At 43.9% G+C, this 15337-nt stretch overlaps 1 protein-coding gene across 3 annotated transcripts in view; it reads right to left on the minus strand.

The window, feature by feature from the left end:
- Positions 1 to 9803, minus strand: part of PLEKHN1 (pleckstrin homology domain containing N1) — a 52962-nt gene extending 43159 nt beyond the window's left edge. Inside the window, exons 1-2 of one of the 3 annotated variants that reach the window (XM_058161056.1) lie at positions 9470 to 9803; positions 2940 to 3039 (exon numbers count right to left, since the gene is read on the minus strand). In XM_058161056.1, coding sequence (XP_058017039.1) covers positions 2940 to 3039; positions 9470 to 9549 — 180 coding nt within the window. In that variant the 5' untranslated portion in view covers positions 9550 to 9803. The remainder of the gene's footprint in view (positions 1 to 2939; positions 3040 to 9469) is intronic. The other 2 variants (XM_058161058.1, XM_058161057.1) reach the window with 2 other exon arrangements.
- Positions 9804 to 15337: the final 5534 nt, after the last annotated feature.

Consider the following 15337-nt stretch of genomic DNA (forward strand, 5'->3'; position numbering starts at 1 on the left):
TTTTCCCTCCCCTAGTTGCTTATTATTTTCTTTTTGTACTTTTTATTATTATTATATATTATACTATACAAAATAACAAACGCTAGTTTAGTATGCGTGAAGGCGGATGGCTCCTCTAAGAGAGGAAAGTTAAGATGCCTCCCACCGACCCGTACGCTCCCATAGAGAGGGACTTCTCAGGGTGCCGTCCGCCAAACAATGTCGGCTGGCGGCCCCCAGGGGAAGGGCCTTCTCTGTGGGGGCTCCCACACTCTGGAACGAGCTTCCCCCAGGTCTACGTCAAATACCTGACCTTCGGACATTCCGTCGCGAACTAAAGACACATCTCTTTATTCGCCTAACCTAAATTGGATTTTTAATGGGAAATTTTATTAATTTTTAAATGGGGTTTTTAGTTTATGGTAATTTAATTTCAGGCTAATTTTAAATAAGTTTTTTAAATGATATTTTAACTTGTATATTTGTATTGCTGGTTTTATCTTGCCTGTACACCGCCCTGAGTCCTTCGGGAGAAGGGCGGTATAAAAATCAAATAAAATAAATAATAAATAAATAAATATAAAGTTTGCAGAAACTATACAATTCGCCATATTTCAATTCCACAAAGTTTTGTGTCCCGGATTGTGGATGCATTTTGTAAATTAGCCTATTTGAAGTAGTATGGTTCAAAAACTGTTGCCCTGCATTGGGCTATTTTCCCCAGTTAAAGATTACAAGAATGTGAATTTTAGTGGTGTGTGGACTGTTTAGCAATGATGCCTCCATCCTGGCCTGTAGAATTGTTTCTAGAATAACAGTAACTGTGAGAGGGATCTTGGAGTCTTAATGGACAACCACTTAAATAGGAGCCAGCCGTGTGCTGCAGCTGCCAAAAAAGCCAACACAGTTCTAGGCTGCATCAACAGAGCGATAGAACCAAGAACATGTGAAGTGTTACTATCACTTTATAAGGCCTTGGTAAGGCCACACTTGGAATATTGCATCCAGTTTTAGTCGCCACGATGTAAAAAAGATGTTGAGACTCTAGAAAGAGTGCAGAGAAGAGCAACCAAGAGGATTAGGGAACTGGAGATTAAACATACAATGAACGGTTGAAGGAACTTGGTATGTCTAGCTTGATGAAAAGAAGGACCAGGGGAGACATGATAGCAGTCTTCCAATATCTCGGGGGCTGCCCCAAAGAAGAGGGAGTCAAGCTATTCTCTAAAGCACCTGATGGCAGGACAAGAAGCAATGGGTGGAAACTAATCAAGGAGAGAAGCAACTTAGAACTAAAGAGAAATTTCCTGACAGTCAGAACAATTAATCAGTGGAACAACTTGCCTCCAGAAGTTGTGAATGCTCCAACACTGGAAGTTTTTAAGAAGATGTTGGATAACCATTTGTCTGAAATGGTGTAGGATTTTGTGCCTGGGCAGGGGGTTGGACTAGAAGGCCTCCAAGGTCCCTTCCAACTCTGCTATGTATTGTATTGCAGTGCAGTGCATTCTATTCTATTCTATTCTATTCTATTCTATCCTATTCTATTCTATTCTATTCTATTCTCTTTATGCACCCTTCAAAAAGCAGATTTCCCTTTTAGGGTCTGCAAGTCCTGGAAGATGAAATGTGTGGGTGTGGGTGGATGTGTTTCTGCATGCATGTGAGTGTGTTGTTTTACAGCAGTGTTTTTTTTTTTAATCTTTGGCACTTTAAGCTGGGTGGACTTCAACTCCCTAGAGCTGGCTAGGGAATTCTGGGAGTTGAAGTCCTCTTAAATTGCCCAAAGATGGGGGGGGGGAAACACCGGTTTAAAATAACAGCATTTATGGCTTCTAACAAGGTGGAGAAAAGGCCTCATTGGCAGGCCCTGCGTTAAAGGAGACAAAAACTAATCCATAAAATGTTTTTTGTCTGCCTTTGGCAAAGAACTCCGACTCTTACGGATCAGGGACGCGGTAGTTTGGGTTCCCACCCAGACAAAAAAAAAGGCAGGCGTGAGAACCAGGAAGAAAGGGTGCTGCTGTCTCTTCTGAATTTTCGTTATAAAGAGGCGGATTGTAGGCTGGCTCATTTGTATAAGTATAGTTTCAGGATAAGAGCTGAGGTTGTGCGTCTGCAACACCTTGTGTGGGCAGCAATTGTGTTGCACTTTCCCTGGGAAATTACAGTAAATAGGAGAGAGAGAAAATTGGCCAGGGGTGTTCTTTCTTTCTTTCTTTCTTTCTTTCTTTCTTTCTTTCTTTCTTTCTTTCTTTCTTTCTTTCTTTCTTTTCTTTCTTTCTCTTTCTTCCTTTCTTTTTCTCTTTCTTTTTTCTCTCTTTCTGTTTCTCTGTTTTTTTCTCTCTTTCTCTGTTCCTGTCTGTCTCTCTTTCTTTCTCTGTTTCTGTCTCTCTTTCTTTCTTGCTTTGTCTCTGTTTCTCTCTGTGTGTTTCTGTCTCTCTCTCTTTTTTTTCTTTCTTTCTGTCTCTGTCTCTCTGTTTCTCTCTCTCTCTCTCTTTCTTCTCTGTCTCTCTCTCTCTTTCTTTCTGTCTTTCTTCCTATCTCTCTTTCTTTCTTTCTTTTTCTCTTTGTCTCTCTGTTTCTTTCTTGCTCTTGCTCTCTATTTCTTCCTTTCTTTCCTTCCTTTTTTCCTTCCTTTTCCCAATATTTCAAAAATGGCTCAGAAGCCACTGGAGATTAGGTTTTTTTGGGAAGGTCATCAAGAAGCAAAAACGATCAATTTTTTCAGGGTTTATATCTCTGGGGACAAAGCAAGAGTTTTCCCCCGTTCCGTAACCTCCAAATGGTAAGGAGAGTACAGGTTCCATCATCCTCTGCCACAGGCTGTCTGGAAACGATGGGTGCTGAATTCAAAAGCAGCCCACCTTGCATTAACGCTGTATTGTGTAGGGATTCGCACACTGCAAACGAAGGAGGAAGGTGGAGAATTACACATCCGTCCCGCAAAATTTACTAACCTTTGCAGGAATATATTGCAGTATTTTGTCTGAAGTCACATCTCTCTCGTGCTCCGCTTCAAATCCAAAGAGCCCGGCCAGTTTTTTCTTGCTCTCTTGTCTGAAAGGCAATAAAACAGGGCCACAAAAAAAAACATCAAGGCGAGCAAACAAAGGGAACCAGGAAGGCATGGGGGGGAAAGAAGGAATGAGCAATTTATTTTATCACTAGGCTCATCAATGTTTGCAACTCACCAACCGTCAAAAATGCAAAAAAGAATGAGGGACGCTGCCCCAGCTTTGCTTTACTGACTTGTTCAGGTTGAACTACAGAGAGTCTACCCAGTGTGAGGAAGAGGGGGAGGGGAGGGGAGAGGGGAAGGGAAGGGAGGAGAGGAGGAGGGAGGGAGGAAGAAAGGAAGGAAGGAAGGAAATAATGGAATATCCTGTACCGTCTGCCAGATGGTAATTGTTCAAAAAAAAAAAAAAAAAGAGTGCCCAGGATGAGATGGATCTTTAAGAACGTTTTGAACTTTCTTAAGGCAGCGGGCGCTATAAAGTTTAACACAATAGCAGGGTTAGAAAGGACCTTGGAGGTCTTCTAGTCCAACCCCCTGCTCAAGTAGGAGACCCTACCATCCTAGACAAATGACCGCCCAATCTCTTCTCGAAAACCTCCAATGATGGAGGCAACCACAACTTCTGAAGGCAAGCCATTCCATTGTCAAAAAGGGCCTTCTTATATCTAGTTCTAAAAGCGAAGGAAGGAGAAAGAGAAGAAAGGAAGGAAGAGAAAAGAAGGAGGAGGAGGAAGGAAGGAGAAAGAGAAGAAGGAAGGAAGGAAGGAAGGAAATAATGGAATATCCTGTACCGTCTGCCAGATGGTAATTGTTCAAAAAAAAAAAAAAAAGAGTGCCCAGGATGCGATGGATCTTTAAGAACGTTTTGAACTTTCTTAAGGCAGCGGGCGCTATAAAGTTTAACACAATAGCAGAGTTAGAAAGGACCTTGGAGGTCTTCTAGTCCAACCCCCTGCTCAAGCAGGAGACCCTACCATCCTAGACAAATGACCGCCCAATCTCTTCTCGAAAACCTCCAATGATGGAGGCAACCACAACTTCTGAAGGCAAGCCATTCCATTGTCAAAAAGGGCCTTCTTATATCTAGTTCTAAAAGCGAAGGAAGGAGAAAGAGAAGAAAGGAAGGAAGGAAGGAAGGAAGGAAGGAAGGAAGGAAGGAAGGAAGGAAGGTCTTAAGACAAAGTTGTGACATTGGTCTCAAGGAAGAGCAATAACTTGATTATTGCATACATGCTAATAGGTATTGCATAATATATATTTACTTATTACTGAATTAACCTACATTCTAGATTTGTCCTAACTCACTCAACCATAAAACCCAACGAGGCCAACATACGTACCTCAATTAAAGTGAAAACTAACCAGTTTTAAGCATGCACTCTGGTTTTACCCAAGGTAGACATCAGCCTGATGCAAATTTGTGTCTAAAATTTAAATATTCCTGTAGTCACTTCTTAGTGGCCTCCCCTCCCTCCCGGAAGTTTTGGACACAGTTTAGTTCCTGAATAACTAAATAAGTAGCAAAATAAAAAGGGACTTCAGCCCCATATTCTAACCACCAACATTAAAATCAGTGTCACGGGAAACTAAATTTTGAATTTGGTTTTAATTGGGGTTTTGTTACTTTTATTGCTATTTTAAATATTCGGCCTTATTTAATAAGTTTTTTAATTGATGTTTTATTCTGTATTTATATGCATGTTTTTTATCAGGCTGTAAACCGCCCCGAGTCCCTTGGGAGATAGGGCGGTATAAAAATGCGAATAAATAAATAATAAATAAATAAATAAATATGACAGCACGCAGAGGTTAAATTCAAAAATTTTCCCTACCGATTCTGTGGGCGTGGCTTGTTGGGCGTGGCAGGGGAAGGATACTGCAAAATCCCCATTCCCTCCCCACTCCTGGGGGAAGGATACTGCAAAATCCCCATTCCCTCCCCACTCCTGGGGGAAGGATACTGCAAAATCCCCATTCCCTCCCCACTCTGGGGCCAGCCAGTGGTGGTATTTTCCGGTTCTCCAAACTACTCAAGATTTCCGCTACCTGTTCTCCAGAACCTGCTGAATTTCACCCCTGACAGCACGGGAAAGTGAAGAACACAACACCACATGTTATAAATTGACAGTGATCAGATCCTGGTTGCCTAAATCCCATCGACCACGAGGGGGCAGCATAACTTCGGCTTCTTTCCCTCTAAGTTGCCCCCTAGTGGCCATTGAGATTTTGGCATCCCGGATCTGAGAGTCTTAATCAATCACAACTATCAAAAAAAAATATTTAGGGCAATGGTTTTTTCTGTTGACATTACGAATAATGATTAGACATTCCCCTTTGTTCTTAATAGGAGTCAATTTTAGGCGATCGTGGCAGGATTAAAAAGAGTAATATCTCCCACTCGTTTGAGAACAGGGGAAGATTTTAAACCTTGAGATTCGAGAATCTGGCCACATCTAAAAGGGATCAGACTTCTGATCGATTCCTATCAGTCTCCGTCAATCTTTCCTAGCCCATCAGAAAGAATGGCAACTCCAACCACACAACCAAAACATGAACAAAGCAACAAAACAAAATGAGCCAACTTTCGGTATGACGTCATCACATTTCCCTATCCAGAAATGGATACCCGAGAAACACAGAGACCGACTGATAATATTTACAAACAAAACAAAACAAAGATAAATGCAGCCATCTAATTGGAAAAGAGACCCATTGATTGGGAAAGGCTGAAACACCCACACACACAACACACACAGAGAGACAATTTTCCATGTTCCCTGTGCCTGTAATTTTAGCAATTCCTTTCTGAGATGGTCTTGGGCAGGGGTCAGCAACCAGCGGCTCTGGAGCCGCATGTGGCTCTGGAGCTGTATGTGGCTCTGGAGCCGCATGTGGCTCTGGAGCCCCTCTGCTGCGGCTCCCTGTCGTTCAAAATATGCATCACAACCGCCAATGTGTGATACCTGCCAGCATGCGATTTATTGAGCTTTTCAATCCCCGGTAGGCCAACCATGGATAAATCCAAGAAAAGAAAAGTTTCAGAAGAAAACAGAACGTTTAATTCAACTACATATGCTACTTTTGTGGCCGCTCAAGAAATAGTCAGGCGCGGGAAGGATTTTGTGGCTCCCGGTGTTTTCTTTTCTGTGGGAAACGGGTCCAAATGGCTCTCTTAAGGTTGCCGACCCCTGGTCTTGGGGAACAAGTCCCACCCCAGGTTTGGCAAAACGGCTGTCCTCAGTTTTAATCCCATTTTTGCAAAGAGGGGAATTGAAAGCGTGTTCGCTTTCCTTCGAACGCCATTTCACAATTCCTCGTGGCAGTGTCACACAAAAAAAGGACAAAAGTCCCCACGTGGCCAGGGTGCAATTGAAACCAGGCCTTCTATTTGGCTGTGTTTTTAAAAGCATATACACACACACACACACACACACACACATACACACGGCCTGTGGATTGCACATTTTTTGTGTGTGTGTGTGCAATGGGGACCATGTGGAAAACTGGACTTTCTATATAAGATGGGGAAATATTTTCCAGTGCCCACAGCCAACTCTAATTCATACTGTCCTTTAAAAGCAGTTGCGTGCCTGGACACACACACACACACACACACACACACACACACACACACACCAGAGTGATAGAGAGCCCAAGTGTCTGGTTACTTAGGCGTCTAACAATTCGAAGCTGATACTTGGTTCCCCTTCCCATAAACTGGGAGGGAGGTGGGGGGGTTCCGCCATCTATAATTTTCAAACTGGGTGAGTTAAAAAAAAACCACACACCCATTCTAAGTGTCCTCCGATTTTTATATTCCATGCCTTGTGCTAGCTGGGGATGATGAAATTTGTAGTCCGACCTCTTGGGTGGGGAACAAAATAACAGGAAGACCCAACGAAAATTGACAGGTTTTGGGGAGGGGTTAGTGGGGTTAGTTAGTTTCGTAAAAGCAATAATAACAACAATAATGACAATAACAATAATAACAACAATAATTTATTATTAATAATAATATAATAAATTATTAATAATAATAAATAATCATTAAGTGTTGTACCTTATGATTCTTGAAGAACGTATCTTTTCCTTTATGTACACTGAGAGCACCAAAGACGAATTCCTTGTGTGTCCAATCACACTTGGCCAATAAAAAATTCTATTCTATTCTATTCTATTCTATTCTATTCTATTCTATTCTATTCTATTCTATTCTACCCTACTCTACTCTATTTTCTATTCTATTCCTATTTTCTGTTCTATTCTACTCTACTCTTCTATTTCATTCCATTTTTCTAATTCTAATTCTATTCTATTCTATTCTATTCTATTCTATTCTATTCTATTCTATTCTATTCTATTCTATTCTATTCTATTCTATTCTATTCTATTCTATTCCTGTTCTGTTCTATTCTATTCCATAATAATAATTCTTTTAACCCTCCCCTGATTTCCAGAAGAGACTGGACTGCTGTTCATCAGAAATGGTGTAAGGCAGGGTCCTCCTGCTTGGGCAGGGCAGGGGGTTGGACTAGATGACCTCCAAGGTCCCTTCCAACTCTGTTTAATCGGTTAGAATCTGACGTTTGCTAAAAACAGAACAGAGTCCAGTGGAAATGGACAAGCTCCCAAATGCAAGAGGGCTTTCCAGTTTCACTCAGTTCCCCTGTGCAATTAAATTAGTCAGCTATGACAAGGAATATGCAGGTCGAGATTGGTTTTTTTTCCCCACGCCGTGCAAAAGCAGGTATTTTTTTTAAAAAAAAAACAACCACTATGAAATAATAATTAGGTATTACATTTATAACCCACCCAACTTCCAGTGACTTTGGGCGGTGAGTACAACTTTGTAGATACACACACAGAGAGAGAGAGAGAGAGGAAAAAAACCCTGTTTAAAAGGAAAGAAAAAATGCCAAATACTTTTCAAGGTTTCTTCAAATGCTTTTCTTCTGCCTCATCTATAAATTTTCCTTGGTGATGGGGGGGGACAACTTCCTCCCCCGCCACTAGTGCAATTCTGAATCTTCTGGCAATTGTAGGAAATATTTAGGCTTATAAATAACTTAGAAGGATCTGGGGGAAGAAAGAGGGGTATTTTTAGCCAGTTCTCTAGGATAAGCAAAGAGAAGGGACCACAAAAGTTTGCATTCTAGGTTAACTTGAATGGTCTTCTTTCCCCCCCCCCCCTACTAAAAAAGCAGGGTTACAATAGCACCAAACATCCATAATAAGGAATAAGCCCCCACTGAGCACAAGGGGTAAAAAGCCCCATAGATCGGTATGGTGCATTTTGAAGGAGTGGGACTCCCAAGCTCCCAGTGAGGATCAGCCTTTTTTAAAAAAAACGCCTAAACTTAACGTTGTCTAAGGGGCAACGCACACAACAGAAGTGACAGAAACAAAAGACGGATTAAAGTGAAACTTTTTTTCCCTCCCCTCCTTTCTTCTCTCTGTGGAAGAAAACTACTTCTTCTTCTTTTAAATAAAGAAAGAATTTGCAGTCAAGCTACCGTTCATCCCCCGATGCGGCAGATCGTATTATTCTGCGAACATTTGGGAGATATAAATCTTTGGGAGAAATGACACGGGCAGCCGAAACCCTTTGAGAAGAAAAAGGAAGGAAGGAAGGAAGGGAGAAAGGAAGGAGGGAGGGAGGGAGGGAAAGAAGGAAGGAAGGAAGGAAGGAAGGAAGGAAGGAAGGAAGCTAAGAAAGAAGGAAGGAAGGAAGGAAGGAAGCTAAGAAAGAAGGAAAGAAGGAAGGAGGGAGGAAAGAAGGAAAGAAAGAAAATAAAAAGAAAGGAGGGAGGGAGGGAGGAGGGAGGAGGAGGGAGGAAGGAAGGAAGGAAGGAAGAAAGAAAGAAGGAAGGAAGGAAGGAAGAGAAAAGAAGGAGGAGGGAGGGAGGAAGGAAGGAAGTTAAGAAAGAAGGAAGAAGGAAAGAAAGAGGGGAGGAGGAGGAGAAAGGAGGAAAGAAAGAAAATAAAAAGAAAGGAGGAGGGAGGGAGGGAGGGAGGAGGAGGAAGCAAGCAAGCAAGGAAGGAAAGAAAGAAAGAAGGAAGGAAGGAAGGAAGAGAAAAGAAGGAGGAGGGAGAAGGAAGGAAGGAAGTTAAGAAAGCAGGAAGAAGGAAAGAAAGAGGGGAGGGAGGGAGGAAGGAGGAAGAAAGAAAGAAAGAAAGAAAGAAAGGAGGGAGGAGGGAGAAGGGAAGGAGGGAGGGAAAGAAGGACGGAAGGAAAGAAGCTAAGAAAGAAGGAAAGAAGGAAAGAAAGAAAGAGGGGAGGGAGGAAGGAGGGAAAGAAGGAAAGAGAAGCGGGAGGGAGAAAGGAAGAAGGGAGGGAAAGAAGGAAGGGAGGGAGAAAGAACTGAAGGAAGGAACCTAAGAAAGAAAGAAAGAAAGAAAGAAAGAAAGACTTCCCGAGAGAAAAAGACGGAAAGAAAAGAGTTGGAAACCTGGCAGGGAAAAGGGACTCACTCTTTTTTGAAGGAATTCTTCCTGGAGAAGGAATATCGGAACCGGCCGGGCGTTTGGGGAACGCAAGCCATGTTGCCCATCTTCCAAAGTCGGGCCGTAAGAATCCGGGCGCAGCTCGAAAAAGCAGCAGAGATGGGGCGGATTGCGGGAGCCCCGGGGCGTCCGGGCGCCTTGTGCGAAACCCAGAAGGTGTGTGGCTTTGTTGGGGTGTGTGTGTGTGTGTGTGTGTCATGCGAGGCTTCCTCACTTCCGTCTTCTCCGAGAGAATGATCCTCTGGGCGTGTGTGTGGTGTGTGTGCATGGGAAGAAACCAAGCCTTTTTGGCCAAGGGATCGTTTCGGCTGCTCACTTCCTGAGAACTGACAACAGCAGACACACACACATACGGGCGCGCGCACACACACACACCGATTGGCTGTTTGTTGTGGCTGCTTTTTTGGGGGGGGCGGAGGGCAGGGAACTGGAGGGATTTTCTAAAGGTCCAATCCAGCCCCTCCCCACCCCCCAACTTTTTACCTGTAAGAGAGACAAAAAAGGGGCTTGAAAATCTGATGGGGGGGGGAGAGACTACATCTGTTTCTTCACATTTCTTTTTGACTCTTTTTTGAGGCTGGTTTAGTTTAGTTTAGTTTAGTTTAGTTTAGCTGGGGATGGGATGGAGTAGAGTAGAGTAGAGTAGAGTAGAATAGGATTATAGAGTAGAGTAGAGTAGAGTAGAATAGAATAGGACTGTAGAGTAGGGTAGAGTAGAGTAGAGTAGAATAGGACTATAGAGTAGAGTAGAATAGGACTATAGAGTAGAGTAGAGTAGAGTAGAATAGGATTATAGAGTAGAGTAGAGTAGAATAGAATAAGACTATAGAGTAGAGTAGAGTAGAATAGGATTATAGAGTAGAATACAGTAGAGTAGAATAGAATAGAATAGGACTATAGAGTAGAGTAGAATAGAGTAGAATAGGATTATAGAGTAGAATAGAGTAGAGTAGAATAGAATAAGACTATAGAGTAGAGTAGAGTAGAATAGGATTATAGAGTAGAGTAGAGTAGAGTAGAGTAGAGTAGAGTAGAATAGGACTATAGAGTAAAGTAGAGTAGAGTAGAGTAGAATAGAATAGAATAGAATAGAATAGAATAGAATAGAATAGAATAGAATAACAGAGTTGGAAGGGACCTTGGAGGTCTTCTAGTCCAACCCCCTGCCCAGGCACTTCAGACAAATGGTTATCCAACATCTTCTTAAAAACTTGCAGCGTTGGAGCATTCACAACTTCTGGAGGCAAGTTGTTCCACTGATTAATTGTTCTAACTCTCAGGAAATTTCTCCTTAGTTCTAAGTTGCTTCTCTCCTTGATTAGTTTCCACCCGTTGCTTCTTGTCCTGCCCTCAGGTGCTTTGGAGAATAGCTTGACTCCCTCTTCTTTGGGGCAGACCCTGAGATATTGGACCACTGCTATCATGTCTCCCCTAGTCCTTCTTTTCGTTAAATTAAACAGACCCAATTCCTGCAACTGTTCTTTGTATGTTTTACCTTCCAGTCCTCTAATCTTCTTTGTTGCTCTTCTCTGCACTCTTTCTAGTCTCTCCACGTCTTTTTTTCCATCATGGCGACCAAAACTGGATGCAGGATTCCAAGTGTGGCTTTTTAGGTTTGGCATCTATGCAGAGCCAATAGCACAGGTGGGATTCAGCCGGTTTACCCGAACCAGTAGTGGAAATCGTGGGCCCCGTCCACCCATCCTGGCTGTATGCTTTGTCCTATTTAGGCACATTGTTGAAGCCGGGCCCATGCACGGAAGGCACGCGAGTGTGCAAAGTTTATGTGCGGAAGGCCGGTCGCATGCGTGGGAGGTGCGTGGGGGCGGCGAACTGGTAGTAACAACATTTGAAACCCACATTTGGATTATTGTCCTGTAGGGTGGGCGACTCATACATTTTACAAATCAATACATCAATACATACATTTTAAAAATTGGCTCTGCTCCTTGACAAGCAGGGCTGCGGCCTGTGGCGCCTTTAAAAAGGGGACCATCAGGAGATCCTATCCATAAAGCTGGGAAAATATCCCAGCAGAAAGGAAACCACACACGGATGGGCTCACGAAGTCAAAAGCCAGGCATGGAAGGAGACCTTATGCTTTGCAGTTTGGGAATGAAAATGTGGGAGGAAGAAAACTGACTTTCAAACTGAGCACTCCCAGATGTGCTGGGACAGACTGGGGGGGGGGTTTGGTTCCAGATGTGCAAGGAGGCCATCTGTCTGTGGTGTCTTTTGCACAATCAACACCCTGCTTTTCAGTATATGTCGTCTTCAAGGACAGGAAGAAGCTCATTGGAAAGGGAAGGGAAGGGAAGGAAGAGGGAAAGAAAGGAAAGGAAAGGAGGAGGGAAAGGAAAGGAAAGGAAGAGGGAAGGGAATGAAGGGAAAAGGAAGGAAGGAAAGAGGAAGGAAGGAAGGAAGGAAGGAAGGAAGGAAAAGGAAGGAAGGAAGGAAGGAAGAGGAAGGAAGGAAGGAAGGAAGGAAGGGAAGAAAGGAAGGAAGGAAAAGAAAGGAAGGAAGGAAGAGGAAGGAATGAAGGGAAGGAAGGAAGGAAGGAAGGAAGAGGAGGGAAGGAAGGAAGGAAGGAAGGAAGGAGAGGGAGGAAACAGAGAAGGAAGAAGAAATGGATAATAGAGGAAGGAAGGAAGGAGGAGGAAGGAAGGAAGGAAGAGGGAAGGGAATGAAGGAAAAGGAAGGAAGGAAGGAAGAGGAAGGAAGGAAGGAAAAGGAAGGAAGGAAGGAAAAGAAAGGAAGGAAGGAAGGAAGGAAGAGGGAAGGAAGGAAGGAAGGAAGGGAAGAAAGGAAGGAAGGAAAGAAAGGAAGGAAGGAAGAGGGAAGGAATGAAGGAAGGAAGGAAGGAAGGAAGGAGGGAAGGAAGGAGGGAAGGAAGGAAGGAAGGAGGAAGGGAAGGAATTAAGGAAGGAAGGAAGGAAGGAAGGCCTAGAATTCTGGATGGATGGATGGAAGGAAGGAAGGAAGGAAGGAAGGAAAGGAAGGAAGGAAGGAAGAAAGGAAGGAAGGAAGGAAAAGGAAGGAAGGAAGGAAAAGAAAGGAAGGAAGGAAGGAAGGAAGAGGGAAGGAAGGAAGGAAGGGGAAGCGGAAGGGAAGAAAGGAAGGAAGGAAAGAAAGGAAGGAAGGAAGAGGAAGGAAGGAAGGAAGGAAGGAAGGAAGGAAGGAAGAGGAGGGAAGGAAGGAAGGAAGGAAGAGGGAAGGAAGGAAATGGAAGGAAGGGAATGAAGGAAAAGGAAGGAAGGAAGGAAAGAAAGGGAAGGAAGGAAGGAAAAGGAAGGAAGGAAGGAAAAGGAAGGAAGGAAGGAAGAGGGAAGGAAGGAAGGAAGGAAGGAAGGAAGAGGAGGGAAGGAAAGGAAAGAAAGGAAAAGAAAAGAAATAGAGGAAGGGAAGGGAAGGGAAGGGAAAAGAAAAAAGGAAAGGAAAAGAAAAGAAAAGAAATAAGGGAAGGAAAGGAAAGGAAAGGAAGGAAGGGAGAGGGAGGAAACAGAGAGAAGGAAGAAGAAATGGATAATAGAGGAAAGGGAAGGGTCAGCAGAAATGCAGAATAATAATGATAATCCTTCTGGCATTAAAAAAAAAAAATCCAGTCCCAGAGAATAAAATCCATTCCTTTCTTGATCGAATCACCTGCGGACACCGTAATAGATTAGAATAGAATAGGAATTTTTTATTGGCCAAGTGTGATTGGACACACAAGGAATCTGTCTTTGGTGCATAAGCTCTCTTAGTGAAGTCTTCAACCTTTCCTCCCAATAGAGCAGGGGTCTCCAACCTTGGTCCCTTTAAGACTTGTGGACTTCAACTCCCAGAGTCCCTCAGCCAGCAAAGCTGGCTGAGGAACTCTGGGAGTTGAAGTCCACAAGTCTTAAAGGGACCAAGGTTGGAGACCCCTGCAGTAGAGGCTTCCTTCTAAGACACTCAACTGATCCCAATCATGGCTTGTTAAGGGAATTCTGGGAGTTGAAGTCCACCCATCTTAAAATCCCCAGAGTTGAGAAACACTGCCAGCTCTACTCCAACCTGTTCACCGTTGGAAGCCTTTTTTTTTTTTTTTTTAATTTTAAGAACCATGATAGTTTCTCTCCACTCTCTTTGCCAAATCTAAGATGGTATTTACAGTATACTGCTTGGAGGAGGGGGCAGGAAAATGAGCTCATGATCCATCATCCTCAGGCGGCGTTCCAAATTTGGGATTTCTCTCCCTTTGTGTGTGTGTCTCTCTCTCTCTTCCTAAAATTAGTGCCAACGTGGGCACTTTCCTGTGCCCCGAGAAGAATGTGCTTCCAAAGGATTTGAAGAGAAGGAACCAACGAAGCGAAAGTAACAGTAACAGAGTTGGAAGGGACCTTGGAGGTCATCTAGTCCAGCGGTCACACCAACTGGTGGTCCATGAACCACTGGTGGTCCACGAGAAAATTTTGGGGGTCCACAGAAAAATTATTTGCATTTTTTAAAAATATTGCACTAAATCAGAGGTCCTCCAACTACGGCCCCCTGGGACAGATACGTGCAATGAATGTTTTTGTTGCTGCAGAGTCTCCCCCTTTGGGGTCTTCTTGTGTGGGTCGGAGGGGGGCAGAAATACCGACTTGGGGGTCTGCTTCAGCCTCCTGGTGTGGGGCTTTGGGCGAAGGCTGGAGGGAAGCGCCGCTGGTGGCTAAGAGCCGGAGGGCCTCGTTCCAGTGGGACTGCATCATGGCCTGGAACCGGCTGACCATCTCAATCCACTGAGCCTCCAGGCGCCGGTACCTGGCCTTGCTCTCCCGCAGGTCTTCCCTCTGCTTGGAAAGCCTATGCTCCTAGTCCTCAGTGAGGTGCTTCTACTGAGCCTCCTTCTCGGCCAGATCCAATTTGAACTGAGCTGTTTTGCCAACTCTTCCTCCTGGTGGCTGCTTAGCTCCAACCACTGCTTCCGGTTGGGGCCCTAAGGAGCCCTGCAACCCTTCTTCATATGTTTTGTCTCCAGGCCCTTCTTCACCCTAGTTCAGTGGTTCTCAACCTTTATAGTGCTGCGACCCCTTTAATACAATTCCCCACGGTGTGGCGACCCCAACCCTAAAATTATTTTCGTTTTGAATTGATCGCGCCTGAAGCCGTATTGGCTAGCGATCTGAACTGCTTGCGATTGCCTTGAGGACGGAGGCATTAAAGCGGAGACTCCTCCCCTATTAAGTTTATCGTGCCTGAAGCCAGATTAGGCTAGCGATTGGGAGTGATTGCAGCTGGCTTGAGCGGGAGACATCAGAGCAAAGATTTCTCTCTTTTTTAATTCATTGCGCCTGAAGCCGAATTCGGCTAGCGATCTGAAGAGCCTGCAGCTGGCTTGTGGAGTCAACCATTGGAGCGCGATTCTTCGACTCGCAAGTATACTTCCCATATTTCCGAAGGTCTTAGGCGACCCCTGGCAAATCGTCATTCGACCCCCAACGGGGTCCCGACCCACAGGTCGAGAACCGCTGCCCTAGTTGCTCTTCTTTGCACTTTTTCCAAAGTGTCAACATACTTTTTTTGTAATGTGCTGTTACTATACCCATAGAGTAATTCTGATTATATTTCCTGATGTATCTATTTAATCAACAGTTTCTACACTTTGGGGAAAGTGATTGAGGTCAACTCGATGCTTTGGACTGGTGAGTTATTATTACTACTATTGCTGGGACGGTGATAATGACGATAATGATTTTAATGTTCGCATTGTGCCATCCTTCTAAGACCAACAGACATAAGCCACCCCCTACCCTCAAACAAAATTGATCCCGTGGCACAAACAACCCCTAATTTTCTGCTTAAAACCTCATTCAATCAATCAAACCTTTATTG

The sequence above is a fragment of the Ahaetulla prasina genome, chromosome 18 (assembly GCF_028640845.1).
Source record: "Ahaetulla prasina isolate Xishuangbanna chromosome 18, ASM2864084v1, whole genome shotgun sequence".
NCBI classification, from domain to species: domain Eukaryota; kingdom Metazoa; phylum Chordata; class Lepidosauria; order Squamata; family Colubridae; genus Ahaetulla; species Ahaetulla prasina.